The following is a 19,862-nucleotide window of genomic DNA, read 5'->3' as shown; positions in this document are numbered from 1 at the left end:
ACAGGTGGAGGGTGGGGGTGTGGCCTTGACCAACTGCCACTTTGCTTGTTTGCAAGCCATGATGTCTCTCTCTCTCTCTCATGGGCGGGCCAAATTCTCTGGGCGGGCAAAGCAGAGAAAGGGGAGGTAACCTTGCTCCTTATGACATCACAAGGAGCAAGATTCCAGATCAGCCCATCTGAGCTTTCATTTTCTCAAAGGCAGAGCAGGATACCCAGGGCTCGGTTTACACCTATCACCATTTCAAGCCACTGGGAGACCATAGGCAGGCTGGGGGAACTCCTATTAATGTTAAAAAAAAACTCATAAAGTGACATTTTCATGCCATGGGACCTTTAAAACGGAGCATGTTGTTATGTTAAAATGATGTGTTTATTTACTGGGGTTAAGTGTTTTGAACTTGCTGAAGCTATGCCTAGAGTGTGTATTTGAGAGCAGCATTCCATTTAAAACAGAATCATCATGATATCAAAAAAACTGATACATGGTCCTCATGAATCCTTCTGGAACCACTGGCATTGGTAATAGAGGCAAAGAACACCAAACGCCACTAGAGATAAAACAAAAGACATTTGTAACAGCGGGAGGAATCCCAAAGGAAGGCTTCAGTGTGAGCAACAACTGAGCCTACCCTGCTAGTATTTCAGTCCAGCCTGTCTCAAGTAAGATGCATGTGGGACACGCATTTGCTCAGCATCATTTTCACGCCGTAGCAGCCAAAGTAGTCATTGTCCATTTGGGTGTTTTTTTCTTTGTTGAAAGCCCAGCAGGTAGGAGTGTGAAATTCTCAGACGAGGAGAGGATTGTCCAGCACAGCCACGCCCGCTGCTACGCCTCCGTCTGAGTGTTCGGAACTCTTGGTCCTCAGCAGGTGACCCGCACACTCGTTCATCACCATGTCTTTCCCTTGCCTGGAGAGGTGACAGAGATATTGCATATAAAATGTGTCACAGTGCTGAACTGGCCTGCATGTGCAAAAGATAAATGGCGCACACACAGCGCTTTCGTTTTGCGGAAAAGTAAACTGAAGTCGGCGTTTGCGCTTTCGTTTACAAGTTTATGTGCAGTCAGTGGGAGCCAGCGAAATTGGTGAGCAGATGACGACGAGGATGAGGAGAAAGGGAGGCAGATCTTTAATTACGGCTGTTTGTGAAGCAATGGCTGCAGCTTCTGTACGGAGGCGTGTGTACATCAGGAGTCGGAGCCAGGAATCTGATGTGTATCTGATTAAGGACCACATATATAAGTGGCTGAGCTGGTGTTAGAATCATTTCATTATCAAGAATAGACAGATACCACTGAAGATATATTGAAGTTCATTTTACTTGAGAACCCAACAAGGAGGCAGTCTCCGCACTACAGAATAGTACAGACAATGACTTAACGAAAGGCTCTCTACAGCTGCTTTTTATAATTACCAAGTGAAATGTAATAATCATGATACAGAGTAGATGTCATCAATTGTTATCTCGTCAGAGTCGATGACATCTCCCCTATCTGGTCTGAGAGGGCATGTATGCCCTCAGGAACACACCGTGCTTAGACAAGGAAACGCAATGGCTCCCATGTTATCTTGTTTAGAGGGAAAGTATGTATCATAATTTCCCTAACAGCAGGTAGTGTACAATGGGGTTCATCAAAGCTTGTTGGCAGGAAAAAACAGCTATTTGCTGGAAAAGACGCTGATGAGAGCGGTGAGAGTGAATCAAAACAGTAAATTTGGGGGCCAGGCAGCTATACAAAGCGCTGAAAAACCCCAGAATGCTCTGTAGAGCTGAGAAGAGCTGCTGAGTCTCTGTGGGTTTGTCACTATAAGCAACCTGTTTCACATTACACATACTCGGTAGCTCAAATGTTGCACTAGAAATGCTGTTCCTTCATAATATATCGCAATGGTTCTCAAAGTGGGGTCCGGGGACCCCCAGGGGTCCCCATCAAAAAGTGAAAAAAAATTATTGTCACTATAATTCCATCCATAAGTAATACAACGACAGAATGTATGACTATTTTGGTCATGGCTTTCATAAACTTTTTGTAATAAAACAGCTAAAATCCTGTCCGATGGGAACCCTGCGACAAAAACTTATCAAATGGGGGTCCGTGGTCTAGTTTTGTTTTCATTGTGGGGGTCCTTGATGTCAAAAAGTTTGAGAACCACTGATATATCGCCACAAACTAAAATGATCAGAAAAACTGGAGCATCACAATTGGCCATGGCTGAACTTTGGGATGTTTGGGGGGATTTCTTACACTGGCCTGAGGAGCTAATGCTGTAGAGAGGATGAAGCATTACCAAAACCCTCTCGGTACTTGTTGGCAGTGGGTATAAAATCAAGATAAACTTCATTATTCTACATGTACGCTTTAGCTCTATCTGCTTGCAGTGCAATTCTGAGATATTGAGCTGCAGTAAAAGCTGAAATGAATCGACTCGTCCTAAAGATCCCATCTTCCCATGACACAAAATGCATTCTCTGCCAACGAAATAGGGATTACATACCTGACGTATGTTCCAAACACGCCCAGTTCACTGAGACAGTTGCTGATTTTGAGAGGCCCGTCTCGTCTCAGCAGGTAGTTCTGTACGGGGGTGGGATGGATTTTATCCATCAGAATATAGGCCATCCTCTCCGTACTCTGCTTCACTCCCTGCAGGACCTGGCAGATCTCTGATCCATAGATGTTGTTACCTAGAAAAATGATCACAGATTTGAAAAAAAAAAAAAAAAAAAAAAAACTATGAATTTACTGCAAATACAACAGTGTCATGTTATTGGCCAGCTTTCTGAAACCTTAAACCCTCATAGTATTTTAAAACTTTCTTGTGGCAGCGATAAAGGCAGTGATGTTTCCTGTTTATTGTACGGGATTCTGACACTGCCTCAAACTGAGCTCAAAACACACCAACAAGTCTGATCGCCGCTTACATGATGGGCCACCCACAGCGTGACGTGGGGTTGCGTTTCTCCAAAAGTTGAGTTGGTCTCAACTTTTCGCCGCAGGCCCGCTGCAGATTTTTGAGTGTCCCTCCCTGCAGCAACCCCCGCCGCAGCCTAAAAGTACTACCCCCATTCAAAAAAGAAAGACCTGGGTTTTTGCCGGATCATTGGACGGCCAATGCAGGCTGTGTGAACGCACCTGAACAGCCACAGGCAGCTGAAATAACAGCAGAGTGGAGCGATTCATTTCATCACCTACGAGAACAGCGGTACGAGCGAAATCCGCTGATGGCGGCGAAAGTGCCCGGATGTTCACCGCCCTCCCCGCTCTCTCAAAGTTGACTCCGAGTCAACTTTTGCATAGCGGTAGCCAATGAGAGGGCAGACTCGCGAACGTGCCTCCAATATATTCTACTAGGGCTGCAGCTATCGATTATTTTAGTAATCGAGTATTCTACCGATTATTCCATTGATTAATCGAGTGATCAGATAATTAATTGAAGAGCAATAATATACAATAGTTTGGTTTAATTTTCAGAAAAAGCTATATTTTTTATTGTCTACATTGCTGACAATATAATCTCTCAAAAAACTAAACATATTAAGTGCATTTATGTGCCATATTACATGTTTTTAAAGAAAATGTTATGAAATGCAATAACAACCTCAAACTAAGGCATACATTAAACATACATACACATGACCTTAAGTTGTGCAACTTAACTTTCAGAACTACAAGTTTCAAACTGAGACTGATCTGTATATAGGCCTATAAGTATATATATGTTATACTCAACCTATTTTCATTTATATATTTGATTACAATGTCACACAGCTCTGTTACACTTATGCTAGAAGATCGTTGATCAGCTGTTTCTCCGTGAAGAGAGAGAGTGAGAGAAAATGGTGCGCACCCCGAAGGGACAACAAGTCAGCTCTTTAGATCAAATTGTGGTCACCACTACGTATTTTCTTGTCTTCGTTTTTGGTAGTTGTTCTGTTTGGTGTAGTTTCATCGTCCATACGACTCTGCGATTTACTTTTGTCAGGTCCGCTTCGTGGAATGGAGGATTAAGTTAGACTCCATGTTTTCTGTTGAGATGCTGAAGCACTGACGTCGTGCTATTATTGTGGTAAGCTAGTTCGGTTTTGCAGTAGACACACTCGTTTGAATTACCTTTGAACTGATTCCAAACTTTGGTCTCTTCTCTTAACCCCTCACTATTTACGTTCTGTCTTCATTTTGTAATGTGCGCCGTCAGTCTTCATGGCATGTGTCGCCAGCAGCGTCAGCTTGGTGTGCGACAGTAATAATCAACCGTGCAAAAGCACCGTGTGCGATACAACGTTGGTAACATTGATTAAACGAAGCGTCGAGGCAAATCATTTTTGCGTCGAGGATTTTTACGAATCAAATTATTCGAGTTACTCGAGGAATCGTTTCAGCCCTATATCCTACCGTGTATACGCACATGCTACACGTGAAAACTAAAAGATCGTGATTTTCCTTTAGCTTACTTTATGACACGTCTTTGTATGACTACAAGGATGTTAACAGCTAGCTTGGCAAAAGGTTGTCCAGGCAGTTGGTACTCCTGGTGGGGTGTTTATTTATATATATATATATATATATATATATATATATATATATATATATATATATATATATATATATATATATATATATATATATATATATATACACACACACAGTACAGGCCAAAAGTTTGGACACACCTTCTCATTCAATGCGTTTCCTTTTTATTTTCATGACTATTTACATTGTAGATTCTCACTGAAGGCATCAAAACTATGAATGAACACATATGGAATTATGTACTTAACAAAAAAGTGGGAAATAACTGAAAACATGTCTTATATTTTAGATTCTTTAAAGTAGCCACCTTTTACTTTTTTATTAATAAGGGAAAAACTTCCACTAATTAACCCTGACAAGGCACACCTGTGAAGTGAAAACCATTTCAGGTGACTACCTCATGAAGCTCATTGAGAGAACACCAAGGGTTTGCAGAGTTATCAAAAAAAGCAAAGGGTGGCTACTTTGAAGAATCTAAAATATAAGACATGTTTTCAGTTATTCCACACTTTTTTGTAAAGTACATAATTCCATATGTGTTCATTCATAGTTTTGATGCCTTCAGTGAGAATCTACAATGTAAATAGTCATGAAAATAAAGAAACACATTGAATGAGAAGGTGTGTCCAAACTTTTGGCCTGTACTGTATGTATATATATATATATAGTAATAAATATATATTTAGTAATAAATATATTTATTTGTTTTAGTAGTAGTAGCATTGTAGTAACGTAAGCATTGTAGCAATGACAACTAGCTTGTTGCTAGTATTTTAACGTTATTCAATCTAAACACAACTTTTTAAGCAGCAAAGTGTGTGACTGGAGTAGAAAACGTACCATTACAGTACAGCTGTGTTAGGCCAGATATGAAAATCATAGAAAACATATCAACACCAACAACTCATTGTTGCAAAACGCGTACACTGTCGGCATCATGTAGTGGTGACACGATTCCGCTTGAAATCAGTTGCAGTTGAAAATCGCTGCCTGTGGAAACCCAGCGTCATGCTCTTCGCAGTAGTAACTGTGGTGGTACACGCTACCATGGAGTTAATGACATTTCAAACTCTCCTGGTCTAAGAAATGGTGATCAATGTGGTAGTGGTTTAAGGACTTGGTGCATGGGGAAATGTATTTTGTAAGAGGTTTCTTGCATCGTACCTCCTCCCTCGCGCTGAGGCTTCAGAACAAACCGGTCTGGTGCTGCCAACGCCATTGCTACCGTTTTTTCACCCTCTGGTCCCTAAAATACAACAACAACAAAAAAAAAAAGAAATAAAACCAGAAACGGAAAACATGCCACGACATATTAGCACAGAGCATTACAATGCAACAATTTCACTTTTAACATTTTCTGTATACCTGTAACAGTTTCAGTGCAAAAATGTAGAGCCAAGGACATGTTGTAGGCTAAAGGCTGTTTTATGGTTCTGTGGAGGCTCCACGCAGAGCTTTCGCCGTAGCCTACGTAAGTGGCATGAAGTTTATACTTGTGCGCTGGTGTGTGTGTGTGTGTGTGTGTGTTTGTGGGGAGTGGGTGATAGAGCGAGGGAGAAGTGAGAGAGTGATGGCGATTAGCTTCGAAGCGAGTAGCGACTCCAGAGTCATAGTGAGAGAAACAAAGTGTCTCCCCTGTGTTTTCTGACCAAGGTGGGAAATCTGTAGCAGGAAAAGTTAACCCTTTCCTTGATTTCAGGTCGTTTATGGAGATGGAGAACCAGGAAATGAGTCGGAGGAAATGCAATGCTACCAAGCCACGGCCGAGCAACGTGCGTCGCTGCTACGTGTAGTTACATTTTTCGAGAGGTGCACGTCAGGCTACTGCGTAGGGTCCGGCATAGAGGTGTCTGCGGGGGCATGCCGTCGATTCGATGCAGAAGCATAAAACAGCCTTAACGCTTTGGCTACATTGAACACGTAACATATGCGGACCGTTCACGGAAAGTATCTTTTAACAGGCTACACTTGCTGCTCTCACACGGCGTGGGATTGTGTGAGTCACAGGTAAGACGGTGAGCTGTTGCTTTGGGATTGTTGTTGTTTCTTGGAACTCTGTTTCTCTGTCAGCTGCTGTCAGAGGATGCAACAGAAACTCTCAAAATCAAACTGTCATTCACAGTCATTAAGTCGTTTCCTGTATATCGGTAGTTTAATTTAAAAGAAATATTGACACTTTATGATCCATTTCTGTGTAAAAGGGCCACACACACTTTGAATAAAAAAATTTAAATAGAAGACAGAGCTCAGCGGAGCATATGCACCACTATGCGCTGCTCTCGTGCCCGGTGTAGCCAGATTCATTGATTATAGTGGAAGCGTAGTGTTGGAATGTCCGCTCCGCATACGTTACGCGTGCAATGTAGCCGGCCCGTAAGGCGACCATCAGAAGGCGGTGCCCAGACACTGACAGTTGGGACAGTCAGTGAGCCAATGAGCTCAACCAAGATCTAATGATGTTGGTGATTGGCTGTCTAACATTACACATCACAGAGACACGCTGGAAAAATAATATGTCAATAATAAATAAAAATAAATAAATAAAAACATTTGTGCCTTAATGTGTAAAATTGTAATTTTCTTTTTAAAATGGATTTTATAAAATTGGTATGGAAACAAGTATTGTTTAGAAACCGGTATCAAAGTCACCGTATTGGTATTGGTATCGAACATTTCTGAGTGATATCCAGCCCTATATGTGAAAAAATTATAAGGTAATTATAAATTAATTATATCTCATGCATTTACAAGAAGTACTTTCCAGCTTCCTGAACATGAGTAAATGCAACGTAAAAACGTGCAAACTTTTTTTTATTGAACTCCTCAATAAAAACAAAGACACAACTGTGTAGCATGTGTTATTTTCTCACCATGTCTAGAGTGTAGAGGCCAGCGAACGTTGCTCTGATCTGCTCCACCACTTGGGGCTGGTCGGGGAAGAACTTCTCCAGAACTCCAGGGCTGGCGAGCACCTGCTGGACCTTCTTGGTTCCAGCCAGGTGAGTGCTGATATCCGGACATTTCACAGCCAGAGAGCGCTCCATCAGAAGACGAGCATCCCAAGTCTACAATTAAAAAAAAACACTTATGTTTTTCTCTCCTTTAGGCAAGAATTCCTATACACCCAGTACATTTAACTAGCCAATGGTTCAGTACAACTGGATTCACACCTGCCTCGATACATTACAATGCAAGGCAATAGTGTGCCCTAATGATACAGTGCAATGCACTTAATCTCTAATTTACACTAGTGCTGAATGATTTGGGGGCAAAAAATCTAATTGCAATTTTCCTGCCAAATATTGCGATTTGATTTGCGATTTTTTTATTTTTTTTTGGCTACATATTGCACCTTCTACAATCATGTTAAATGAAGTAATAAAAAATAAATGAAAGATCCACTGAAGATTTGAGATTCCTGTAAACAATCTATGATATGTAACTTTATTCCAGCATTTATCTTATGAAAAAACAGTAAATATAATAATAATGAAATGAGCAATAAAAAATGTTAAATCAAAGGTTACACCAAACATTCAACTAAATATTTCACATTTAACTAAGCTCGCAATAAGTTAATAGCATCCTTTCAAATCGCGGTTTCGATTTGAAAACAATTAATTGTTCAGCCCTACTTTACACAAAATTAGCTTCGTGACTATAAAAACATTTTTTTGAATCACATTTTTGCGTCCATTGCAATTGGTTAGCAAGATATTAGTCTCGCTTTGCCAGACCCTCCTCCAAAGCATGCTGGAGGGGAGTCTGGCTACTCCACATAACATTCGGGGATGGGAGGAAAACGAGCTCTGGTTTATCAGCATTTCTTTAAACCAATCACAATTGTCTTGGGCGGTGCTAGGCACCGGAGAAAAGCTGTGGTGCCGCTGCAAAATAGGCTCGGAAGGAACTTGTTTTGGTGGAACATGTGGATGTTTAAAAGTTGTTTTAGTCTGGCGACAGAAAACTCAGATTGTACAGATAGTCTAGCTAGCTGTCTGGATTTACCCCGCAGAGATCTGAGGAGCAGTTAACCATAGTCCTCAGAAAATCGACTGGAGTTTAAAAAGCCAACACAAAGGAAGCCCAAGGCAACGGATTTCCTAAATGAGTGAAATCCAGCGGATTTTCCGGCGGCAACGGAGCAATCCCGGAAGTGGAACGTCGTGGTTATAGACTAGCTAGGTATTAAGGCATGGATACCCGACCCGAGGCCGACGGGTCCCGCCGGGTGCCGACGGTACCAGACGGGCCGGGCCGGGTTCGGACAGATATTTAGAAATTATGGTCGGGGTCGGGTTGGGCTCGGTCACATCAGCGCGATAAGGCAACAGCTTATTAACGTGCGCTTGTTGCCCCGTGTGGGCTGATGCGCTCATCTGACATTTTCCAAATGCCTTCCTACAGTTGCTTAACAAAAGCGGGCTTTCCACACAAACAAACGTAGCCTACAAGTGTCATTAGTATGAGGAAGAAAATGAGATTTCAACTGTGTCGGGCTCGGACACAAATTTCTTAATACCCGGGCCGGGTTCGGTCACGGCTCTGTCGGACGCGGGCCGGCCTCGGACAGAAAAATTCGGCCCGATCCGGACTCTACTAGGTATCACACAAGTACTACATATTGTCACACACATCAGGTTTTCCAACTCAGTAATGGGTCAACACACCTTGTAGCTTGTGTTCAGACCGACATTAGCACTGCGTGAAAACACACTCTGCTAACGCAGAGGGCTCAGGCAAAATAAATGCAAGGACAAAAAAAGTCTGCATAGGCGCTGCCTCCTGGGAGATCCTGGACACTGCTGTATAAACCTTGCAATTGTTGTGACAACAAATGAAATGATTGTTTCCATGTTAACTTTTCAGAGCAGTAAAATCCTTCCTGGTAACACTAGAATATAAATAAATAAACTGCTGTGCAGTGTTTTGGCATCCGATAAGCCTTCAGCCTTATGGATAAGGATAAAGGGTCATATGCTGTACAGATGGTAAAGCCCCCTTTTAGGCAATTTTGTGATTAGTGATATTGGGCTACATAAATAAAATTGACTTAAAGGTGCTGTAGGTAGAATTTGCGAAGATCCAGGACTTAGCCAACAAATTTGAACATCAACAACCTCTCAGTCCCTCCCCCCTTTCTGCTAAAACCCCAAAATGGTCTCCTAAGACCCTCCCCCCACAAGGGAGAATGAGAGGCAGTTAGACACCTCCCCCCGGCCCTGATATGTGCAGCTGAACAGGGAGCGGTGGATTTTTGCAAACTGCACTACAGGCTGTAGGTGGTGCCAGAGGAGCTGGATTTTTCTTTTAGTTTTATAAGTGTTACCTACTGCACCTTGACTTAAGATGCTACAGCTGTACTTCCTGGATCATATTTAATGATCTCGCCTGAACCTGAAACAACACAACTCCACCAATGCCACCACTTCTATTTTAACACAGGGCTGTTTTCAGACTGAATGTCCACTTTGAGTATTTGAGGTTTTTTTGGGTGGGGTGGGGGGGGACACATTGGGCAGCAGAGCATAAAGAGGGGGGGCAGGGAACATGTGAGCCTGTGCTGACCACAGTGACAGAAGAATGAGGTAGTGCACTGGACACACGGAAAGCAGAAAGCTGCTAAAAACACAACGAACAATGAAAAAAAAAAACATGGTTTTAAAGTCTGTTCGCCAAGCAGCAGTCAGAATAAAATTCCCCCTTCCTATACCTTTAACTGAGTTGTGATTTGCTCCCTAGCTAGGGATGTACAAATCAAGTTCCCAAACAGAGTAATCTGACTTTTTGTAGTTCTGGTTAGATATTTATACTGTTCATAATACAGCTGCACAGTTTACACATCAGGTTTTGGCAGGATATGCATGGCAACTGAATAGCTCTGCAATATTAAAATTGCCTGCAAAGACATAACACAATTATGTGATTATTTTTTACATCCCAACGAGAGAATTGATTATTTTGCCACATAGGGCATGAATTGTAAGAATAATGTGTGGCAGCACAGAAGAAGAAAAAAAAACTTGCGTCTATCTCTTTGGAAAACCTACAAGGACTCAAAGGTTTCAACTCCTCACGTCCATTCCCAACTAAACTCTTAAAAGTGGTAGTGTCTGCATGAAACATCATTTTCTATGCTGACTGCACTTCACATGGTCAGTAACTAAAACTAGGAAGAAGGAATAAAGATTTAAGTGAAGACCTTTTCAGAAATGTAGTTCTCAGGCATGTAGCCATCCCTGAAGTACACCACTGCTACCTCTTGGTCGTCACTGAAAACAGAGTCATATAAATGCACATTAAGTACAACTGATCATAATTATATCATATATTATACATATGTATAACATATACACTACCGGTCAAAAGTTTTAGAACACCCCAATTTTTCCAGGTTTTTATTGACATTCATGCAGTTCAATGTCTTATTGTACTCTGAAATGAAAGAATAGAACAAATCAACAATTTAAGTTCAAAAGAAATCATGGAATCAATTTATAAACCAAAATGTATTCTAAATTTTTGACTCATCAAAGTAGCCCCCTTTGGCAGATATAACAGCTGAACACACTCGTGACATTCTTTCTACAATGGAAATCAAATATTCTTCACAAAGTTCTTCCCGACTCTGTTACAGAAGTTCCCATAAATGTGTGGCACTTGTAGGTTGCTTTGCTTTCACTTTTCTGTCCAGTTCATCCCAAAGCAGCTCAATGGGGTTTAAGTCTGGTGACTGTACTGGCCACTCCATGTTTTTAAGCATACCATCTTGTTCTTTTTTGCTAAAGGTAGTTCTGGCATAGCTTGGACTTATGTTTGGGTTATTGTCTTGCTGTAGGATGAACCCCTGACCAACTAGGCGCATACCAGAGGGTACTGCATGGCTCTGCAAAATGCTGTGGTAGCCGTTTTGGTTCAGGGTGCCTTTCACTCTGTACAAATCACCGACCCTGGATCCAGTAAAACATCCCCAGACCATCACGCTTCCTCCTCCATGTTTAACAGTTGATGTCACACACTGAGGAACCATCCTTTCGCCTACTCGACGGCGTACAAAAATCCTGCGTGATGAACCGAAGATTTTCATGATTTTGATTCATCAGTCCATAGCACCTTCTTCCAGTCTTCAGTAGTCCATTGACGATGTTTCTTGACCCAGGCAAGCCTCTTTTTCTTGTTCTGACGTCTTAGCAATGGCTTTCTTGTTGCAACTCGACCTGTCAAGCCTGCAGCTCGAAGTCTTCTCTTTACAGTTGAAACTGAGACTTGCTTATTACGACCACTATTAAGCTGTGCTTGAAGCTGTTGTCCTGTGAGCCGCCTATCACACAAGCTGTTGACTCTCAGAAACTTGTCTTCTGATTCTTTTGTGGCTTTGGGTCTGCCAGACCTCTTCCTGTCAGAGTTTCCCCCGGTTTCTAAGTGCCTTTTGATGGTGAAGAATACTGTACTCACTGACACCTTGACTTTCTTCGCAATTTCTCTGTAGGAAAGACCAACATTCTTAAGTGTTATGATGGTCTTTCTCTCTTCCATTGTTAATTGCCTTTTTCGCACCATTTTTATAGCAACACACTACTTTCTGCATTACAATACTGTTCAAATAATGCTCACGAGGGTACGGTACCACAGTGTGTTCCAACAATACTTTTATACAAACAGAGGGGGTTGTAAGGAATCCAGACAAGTTGGAACACCTGTGGGAATTGGTGGCACCAACTTTCAAAGCTTGATCAACCTCCATTGCTGCAGAACAGCTTTACGTTTTTAACCCATTTCTTGTTCCCTGAAAAAGGCCTTTTTGTAAAATACTGAAATGTACATTATTTTTCAGTTTTGGGTAACCTTACTTTTTTTTTTTAACCTCAGGCAGTTCACCACTTACCTTTGTACCTTTTCAAGCTATTCATTTGATTTGAACTGCTAAAATTTCAATAAAAAACAAAAAAATAATTGGGGTGTTCTAAAACTTTTGACCAGTAGTGTAGCTTTAATGTATGAATAATACATTGTATAGCATGCAATTATTTAGATTTAACTGACAGAAACTGACTTACACAAATAGCCTCTTGTCCTGATCAAGGGACCCGGTTTTGGTAACGTCGTCGAACCGCTTTCTTATTGTGCTTATGTTTCTGAAACACATTGACAGTAGTGTGCTGGTTACAAAAGGCGCCATTTTTCACACCATTCAAAAATGCAAAAGGAGGCATTACAAGATAATGCAAAATAAATGAGAATCAACATGCTCCAGTTTATCAGGTTTGTTCTACTAAAATTGCACTACTTTAATATCAAATGTTGGCTAAAGCTAATGGGGAATGGCTTCCTCGGTACTCCCGCATACCTCTTCCACAGTTCGTTCTCAATGTATCGTTGATCAAAGATGTTCCTTTGGCCCTCTTCCACCAGGAACATAACGACTGCTCTGTAATGACAACAATTGCTCCTGTAAAACACGCTCACTGCTACCTTTAAATCATTATTCGGGACATTTGGTTACTCTGAATAGTCCACAGATCTTACTGGCAATTGTTTTGATCAACTAATTTCTACCAATTGTAAACACAACTGATTTTACAATACTTAATACATTGCATTCCTAATCAACTCAAAATCGGGCCTTGAAGTTGAATCAGCCTGGTATTATGTGTGATCATCAGTGACACATCAATCAAACAATCAATCAATCGGTCAACTATATGAGGTACAATCCCAGTGAAATGTTATTACATCAGCTCCTTCAACTTGTGCACGATTCATCATATAGCAGAATGTGGCTGTCGGATTTGCAAAGGAGTCACCCGGGTGAATGAAGATGGATGCATGAATGTATATGTTACATACGTACATGCATACATCCACGTTATTTTGACGGCAATTTGGTTGTAAGAAACCCATATTTCTGATATAAAAAAAAAAACGGGTCAAATTTGACCCGAGGACAACACAAGGGTTAAGCTAAGTAAATTGAACAGTAAGTAAGTAAAATCAGGACATCCATTAGGTGAGGAAAATGTACCTCTCTGATCCATAGAGCTCCCAGGCTTTGGCAACAGCCTTGGCCAGACCAGCTGCAGGGTTGTTGTCGAGGATCCGCCGGCTCTCCTCCAGTTGCCCAGCCACCTTAAGGACGTGTCTGTCGAGCGAGATGAATACTTATGGCATTGTTAACCACAGCAAATCATTTCTTTCTTTCTGACTTACTTTTAATAATTTCATGAAAACCAAGAGAACTGATCACATTACTCTGATATTTAATTAAAGCAACAACACACTCTAGATTCCCTAGGCAAAAATCTTTTTAACACACGAAGAGTATCTGCCTTACAGGGTTCAGTAGGTAACTTTTCTACTTTTATTTTTGTCATGTCTGCTGAAACTTTCACTGTATTTCACACATTTTCATCACCAGCTATGAAAATGTCAACATTAATTTTAGTTGCCCCACTAACCTAATTATGGTTTAATTCACAATTGTACTTTTATGCTGGAAGGGGGTGTCCGTAAGGGTCTCTCAATCAAAACACAGACTCTTTGATGACATTGTGAAGTTGCGTGGGATCATGGGAGTTGGTGTCTTCATTGTTCAACAATTAGCATTGCCGATTCTATAGGTGATATGCCAATGACGGAATTACCGGTGTACATCTGGCGTGCGTGAAGAGAGACCTCCGAAACTGGCAGCAAAGGTGTTGATTTCTATCTGCTTCAAAGACGACGAGCCATCATCTCCCTGGTCCAGCATGTAGTCGGACCGATTGAGACCCAACACAATAGACTAGAAAGAAGGCAAAGAATCGCCATTTAGACTTCTTGGTTCACTAAAAGCTTATGATCAAGGCAGAAACTTAAGCCATTTGTCCCATTATGTTGTTTGGAGCTGAAACAATGAATTGACTAATCGAGGGAGAGAGAATTAATCGCAATAATTTTAATAATTGATTCATTTCTTATAACTTTTCAAGTAAAAGTACCAAACTGTCCCTAGTTTCAGCTTCTCCGTTTGTATGCATTTGCTGGTTTTCTTTGTCTTATGCTATATTAAATTTATAATTTGGGGGTTTTGGCAGTTTATCAGACCAAACAAACTATTTAAAGAAATCCCCCTTGGGCTTTGGGTTATTGTAAAGGGCATTTTCTCTATTTTCTGACATTTTATAGAGTGCTGCAGGAAGAGTCCCAAAACCCAGAAAGTTAGTATTTTTGCACTTCCAGTTCCCTTGTCTCAAAGTCAATGGGTTTTTTGAGCGAGTTCTTGGTTAGATGGCTGAAATAAGGTCTGTGGTAAACACAAGCTTAGCCTGGCTTACCGGATGTATGGTGCCGGGATAAAGGAGACGCAGCGGATGTCAGGCCTCTTCCACAATTTCCGCTATGTATTTTGCAAGGGCACCATTGCTGCATCCGGGGCTATGCGCCGCCAAAGACGATTGTGATTGGTTTAAAGAAAAACAAACAAGCCAGAGCTTTTCCCCCCTTAACCCAGAATGGATAAACAGTGTAGGCAGACACAAGCTTAAGAGATTTTCATGTTTTGTTCTACGACATAAAATACCCGACTTGTGAATTTCTTTAAAAAAAGCGGTTGCTGACAATTGGCTAAATGAGTCTACAAACGGCATTATGTCAACACGCAAAATCAGTCTGAGGATTAAAGTGGCAACAGAAAAGAAAAAGTCACATTCAACAACTGTCACATAGTTAAATCAGGAAGATTACCAACTTCTAATAAACTGGTTGATAACTAGTAAACTCTATAAAATGCTATACAATCTCAATCCAAGTAAGTAGGTAGGTATGTTCATATCTAAATTCAGATGTAGACAGCTACTGAATGATCAGCCTTTCTGAAGATGGACCGCTACAGTATCTGACAAGGCCTCCTGTCATGTATTGAAAGTCCAAGGGTAGCTGGTTTATGCAGACTCGTTGTGTCTAATGTGTAATGTGTATTTGCATTGCTGAACATTAAGGCTAAAATGCCATAGCTTTTTTAAAACCCTGGAAGCAAGACCTTCAGTGTTTAACTGGCTTGGTAAAACTAAAAACTAAAAACACTTTACAATAGCAGACAGCATAACTATTAATCTTGAAACATAATCAAGACATCATAAATGTTATTTGTCTTGCAAGCAACATTGTATTTTGGTTGTTTGTGGCTAAGACGACATACCTGAGACCTTCCTTCTTTTAGGATTTGTTGGTGGATCCTGAAAAGCCTTGCAGTGAAATCATCCACCACAATGGTGCTATAAACAAAGAATGTCACCCTGTTAAAATCCTTAAACTATTTAATCAAAATTTTACATTAGTTGTCACAGATTCACCCACATAATTGTATAGAAGTTTAATATTGGCATGCTATGCTGCAACTTGAAACTACACAGCATAGCCACATTTCCAAGCTACCGATTTCCGTAATTATTGTTGGCTCATATCCTACCTAGCCAGAGCCTCTTCCAGAAACTCTGGATCCTGGCTGATCTTGTCCACCAGTGTATTGTAGTGTGTTTGCACTGCCAGAGCCTGGAGGAACACAGCCTTAGGCACAGGTGTGGGGAAGAGTGTGAATGGAGCGTATGTCACCAACTGAAAGACAAGTTGTAAAATGTAAGAAAGGAATGCTGACTTCAAAAAACTATTCATCACAAAACACAAGCACTGGACATGGCATGTGAGGAATGAAAGCAAGCACTTGGGCTAAGAATTCCTGTAACTGCAAACACAGGCTTAATAAAGCTCTTTGCCAAATCCCGTACCCCAAAGCGGAACAAATTCCTAACATTACTTCACATTGAACAGGGCAGTTTTAATGGCTTAACAGCCCACTGATATGAAATAATGTCCTCTCTTACTGGTTGGGGCTCACCTTTTCACATCACACAAATACATGTTCAGATCTAGTTGCTATAGAAATTTATGAAATTGGTTCACATGAATGAAAATAAAGTTAGGGAGAGCTGGTTTGATAACTATTGTACAAGCCCCCCCACACACACACACACACACACACACACAATAAGAAAAAAAAAAAAAATGTATTGAGTTATTTCATATCAGAAGAATCGGTGCAGTAACTTCGAATAGGCATTCACTGTGGTTGCTGGATTAAGTTAAACAGTTTTTACCGGTATTCACTCATGCATAGGAGATACTACTTGAGTGATTATAACTTTATTACAGGGATCTTAACGCACAACAAGACGCACATTCTTAACCTCTCTCTGTGTAGTGAACCTTGGGTTTCTGCAGCCTTTACGCTATGCCAAAGAATCAGCAGGGTTTAGGAGATATGTGGCAATTATTGCCACCAGTTACAAAGTGACATGGTTAATAAATAATGGAAAAGGGACTGATTCATAGCCCAACAGGTCAAGAGTTCAGTAGACAGATGACAGTAGGCATATAGGCATATTGTAATTTCCCCACTGGGGATCAATAAACAGTATAATTATTTAATTAATTAATAATTAGGCAGATGAAGACATTAAATATAACAGCATGGCTATCGAAAAGGCGCAGGAAGTTTCAGGGTGCTTCGGGGTGCTTCCGCCTCCTGTCTGAACCTGGCGTGAAGCTCAATATGCATAGCCCCATCTGGAAGGCTCGTGACTGAAAATTCAGTTTTTTTGAGGTATAATGAAGAAGTTAGGCCACAGGAAGTGTAATTTTTAAGATGGAAAATGTCATCTTGTGCTCACATTGAAGCTTATGAACTTGGGAAGTTTTCTATATACAGTAAGTGAGGTAGTAATGGAAAATAATCCTACTTCATGAGAATTTGTCAAGCGGACTATGATTTATTTTTATTTTTGGATTTGTTGTTGGTCATATTTTAAAATAGAAGGGCAGGCAGCAAGCCACGGAATCTTTACTTTTTCTTTACTTTTCCCTTTGATTCAGGATAACCCTCTCAGATTCTGGACCTGTATGACTATTTATGCAATTGTAGTACCTTAATATTTACATTTACATCATTGATTGTCTATGATTGCTGTATTTCTCTTATGTGTCCACTGCACAAATGAAGTTTGTGCAGGAAAATAAGGTAATGTGAATCTGAAGTTTAAAGTTGAACAGGTTTCATCATAAGAGAGACAGCCGTTGCAAGGTGAAGGGTACTGCATTACGCAGAGAAGGTCTCTGAGTTGGCAGATGCCAATGCCAGGCAATGCTATAGTTTTATATTATGTTACATATAGTCTATATCCATGACGTTCAACTTCTGGGATTGCTCTCGCTCTGCCGGAAATTCCACCTGATGTCATTCTTTTCAGATGTCCGTTTTCGGATATCCCGTTACCTTCCGCTTTCTTTGTGTTTTAATTTTAAACTCCGGTGGATTTATGAGGACTATGGCTAACTGCTCCTCAAATCTCTGCAGGGCTAGCTAGACTATCTGTCCAATCTGAGTTTTCTGTTGCACGACGAAAAACAACCTTCGAACGTACACGTTCCATCAAAACAAGTTCCTTCCCGAGGATATTTTGCAGCGCTTAGCAACGCCCAAGACGATTGCGATTGGTTTAAAGAAATACCAATGAACCAGAGCACATTTTACACCCATCTCGAATTGCTGTGTGGGCTCGCCAGACCTTCCTCTGCAGCGCTGTGGAGGAAGGTCTGGCAACGCGAGACTATGTTACGTATAATATTATTATAGTCTGTGCAGGCCAACTAGGCTAAATGTCTTGGTTTTCACTTCCTACCTCTGATGAGTTGGGGGTCTCGTGGATCCGCATTAGAACACCCTGCAGAAGTGCTGCATCTTTTGCCACATCCGCCAAGTCTTTTATCAGTGTAGTATTACTCATTATCTTATCTGGTATCCCCTGGGCCATTGTGATTCACCTGCAATATGAAAAACAGTCAACGTAACTGGTAAAACAGTACAAGAGTAACGTTACACTCTAAAGGAAAAAAGATTTTACCCTAAAGTTGTTTGTAAAGTATTTCACTGCTGATGTGAAGGAGAAAAAAAACAACATATAACATCCCAGAACATAAGGGACATAACTTTAAATGTTGCTTAGCACTTGTGAGGTTACCTTTCTGTTTTGGATTACAGAATATGTCAGTAAATAAACCTGCAGCCTGTAGTATATTTAGCACATGTGAGTTTAACAAAATGCTTTACATAAAGACTGAAAAAAACTATAACAAAATATGCACGCATTAAATAAGAGATCAGAGATTCTCCCAGTCGAAGTCTCATTTTTCTGATTTCTGATTATAACACCTAAATGCAGCAAGAATTACACGGAAATCAGTAAGTTAACAAAATAGCAAACGGTGCATAAAGTTGCTACTTGTGTAATACTAGTGTTATAGGTCCGTGTACACTAACACAACAACGCGTGTAGCTTACTTACCTAATGTTAACTGGGGTTTAAATTAAAACCAGGAAGCTAACGTTGCACACGTTGAACAGCGTCGGATAACGTTAGTGTCTGGTAACGTTAGTCGTAAATAGTTAGAAATGTACCTTTATGGTCCTACTCGACAGGTACAATGTATACGTTAGGTCTGTGTTGACCGTATATTGTCTTTGGAGGTACACTATCCTTTGTAACGCTACAAATAATGTCGTTGAAATAGCCGCTTGTAATGTATGGGAGTCAGATGTACGCTAGCTAGTAGCCACTGCTGATTGGTCGGTGGGGGGACTGACAGAACTACTATCTTCTACAGCCAATCAGTGTCAAAAGCGTCACCAAAAAGATTAAAGACCGATCCAGCACTGAACTGACTCAAAAAATGCTGACAGAAGAATGAGACAGCACTTCAGATCACGTTAGGAAAGGACATTTTTTTGCGATAGTTAATGTGTGTGGCTCATAAATAAAACAACGTGAAAACAATGAACGGAAATGTTACAGTGTATATCTGGCTAAATGTTTATAAAAAAAAAATAACAGTAGGCTTTAAGGACAGCTTACAGCAGAAATTGAAATGAAAAGTGTTTTTTTTCCACTTGATACAAACCTTCCCCAATAATGGATTACATGCAGAAAGGTGTCATTTCAAGACAAAGAACAGTGAAGAAGAGGTGGTTCACTGTAACTATAACATTGTGAGAAAGTATTTATTAGTAGTTAGATAACACCAACTTCGAATGGCGTTCCTTATAATAGCAAATCTTTTTGGGGCCACAGGGATAGAATTATCAGCCAAAAAAAAAAAAATGAATTAAAAGACCTAGATAAAGCGATTGTCTTCCTAAAAATATATATATTATTGTCATTCCCATTTAGTAAAAATATAGATGTTTTTAAATAGTAGGCCATGTCACAATGATGCCAAATGAGTTACAACTGCCTAAT

The 19,862-nt window shown here is 40.6% G+C and overlaps 1 protein-coding gene across 1 annotated transcript; it reads right to left on the bottom strand.

Annotated features, from left to right (window-relative positions):
- Positions 1-353: 353 nt before the first annotated feature.
- gss (glutathione synthetase) lies at positions 354-19,177 on the bottom strand. Its single transcript, XM_039801968.1, has 13 exons — positions 18,912-19,177; positions 18,249-18,390; positions 15,983-16,128; positions 15,713-15,788; positions 14,178-14,317; positions 13,559-13,675; positions 12,884-12,964; positions 12,594-12,671; positions 10,739-10,808; positions 7,407-7,601; positions 5,701-5,782; positions 2,501-2,690; positions 354-911 (listed from the first exon to the last, which is right to left on the bottom strand). The coding sequence occupies exons 2-13, from the start codon at positions 18,378-18,380 to the stop codon at positions 788-790; spliced, it is 1,431 nt and encodes a 476-aa protein (XP_039657902.1). The 5' UTR covers positions 18,381-18,390; positions 18,912-19,177; the 3' UTR covers positions 354-787.
- Positions 19,178-19,862: the final 685 nt, after the last annotated feature.

Source organism: Perca fluviatilis, chromosome 5 (genome assembly GCF_010015445.1).
Source record: "Perca fluviatilis chromosome 5, GENO_Pfluv_1.0, whole genome shotgun sequence".
NCBI classification, from domain to species: Eukaryota; Metazoa; Chordata; class Actinopteri; order Perciformes; family Percidae; genus Perca; species Perca fluviatilis.
The sequence above is the reverse complement of the archived record's forward strand: the minus strand, read 5'-3'. Positions and strand labels throughout refer to the sequence as shown.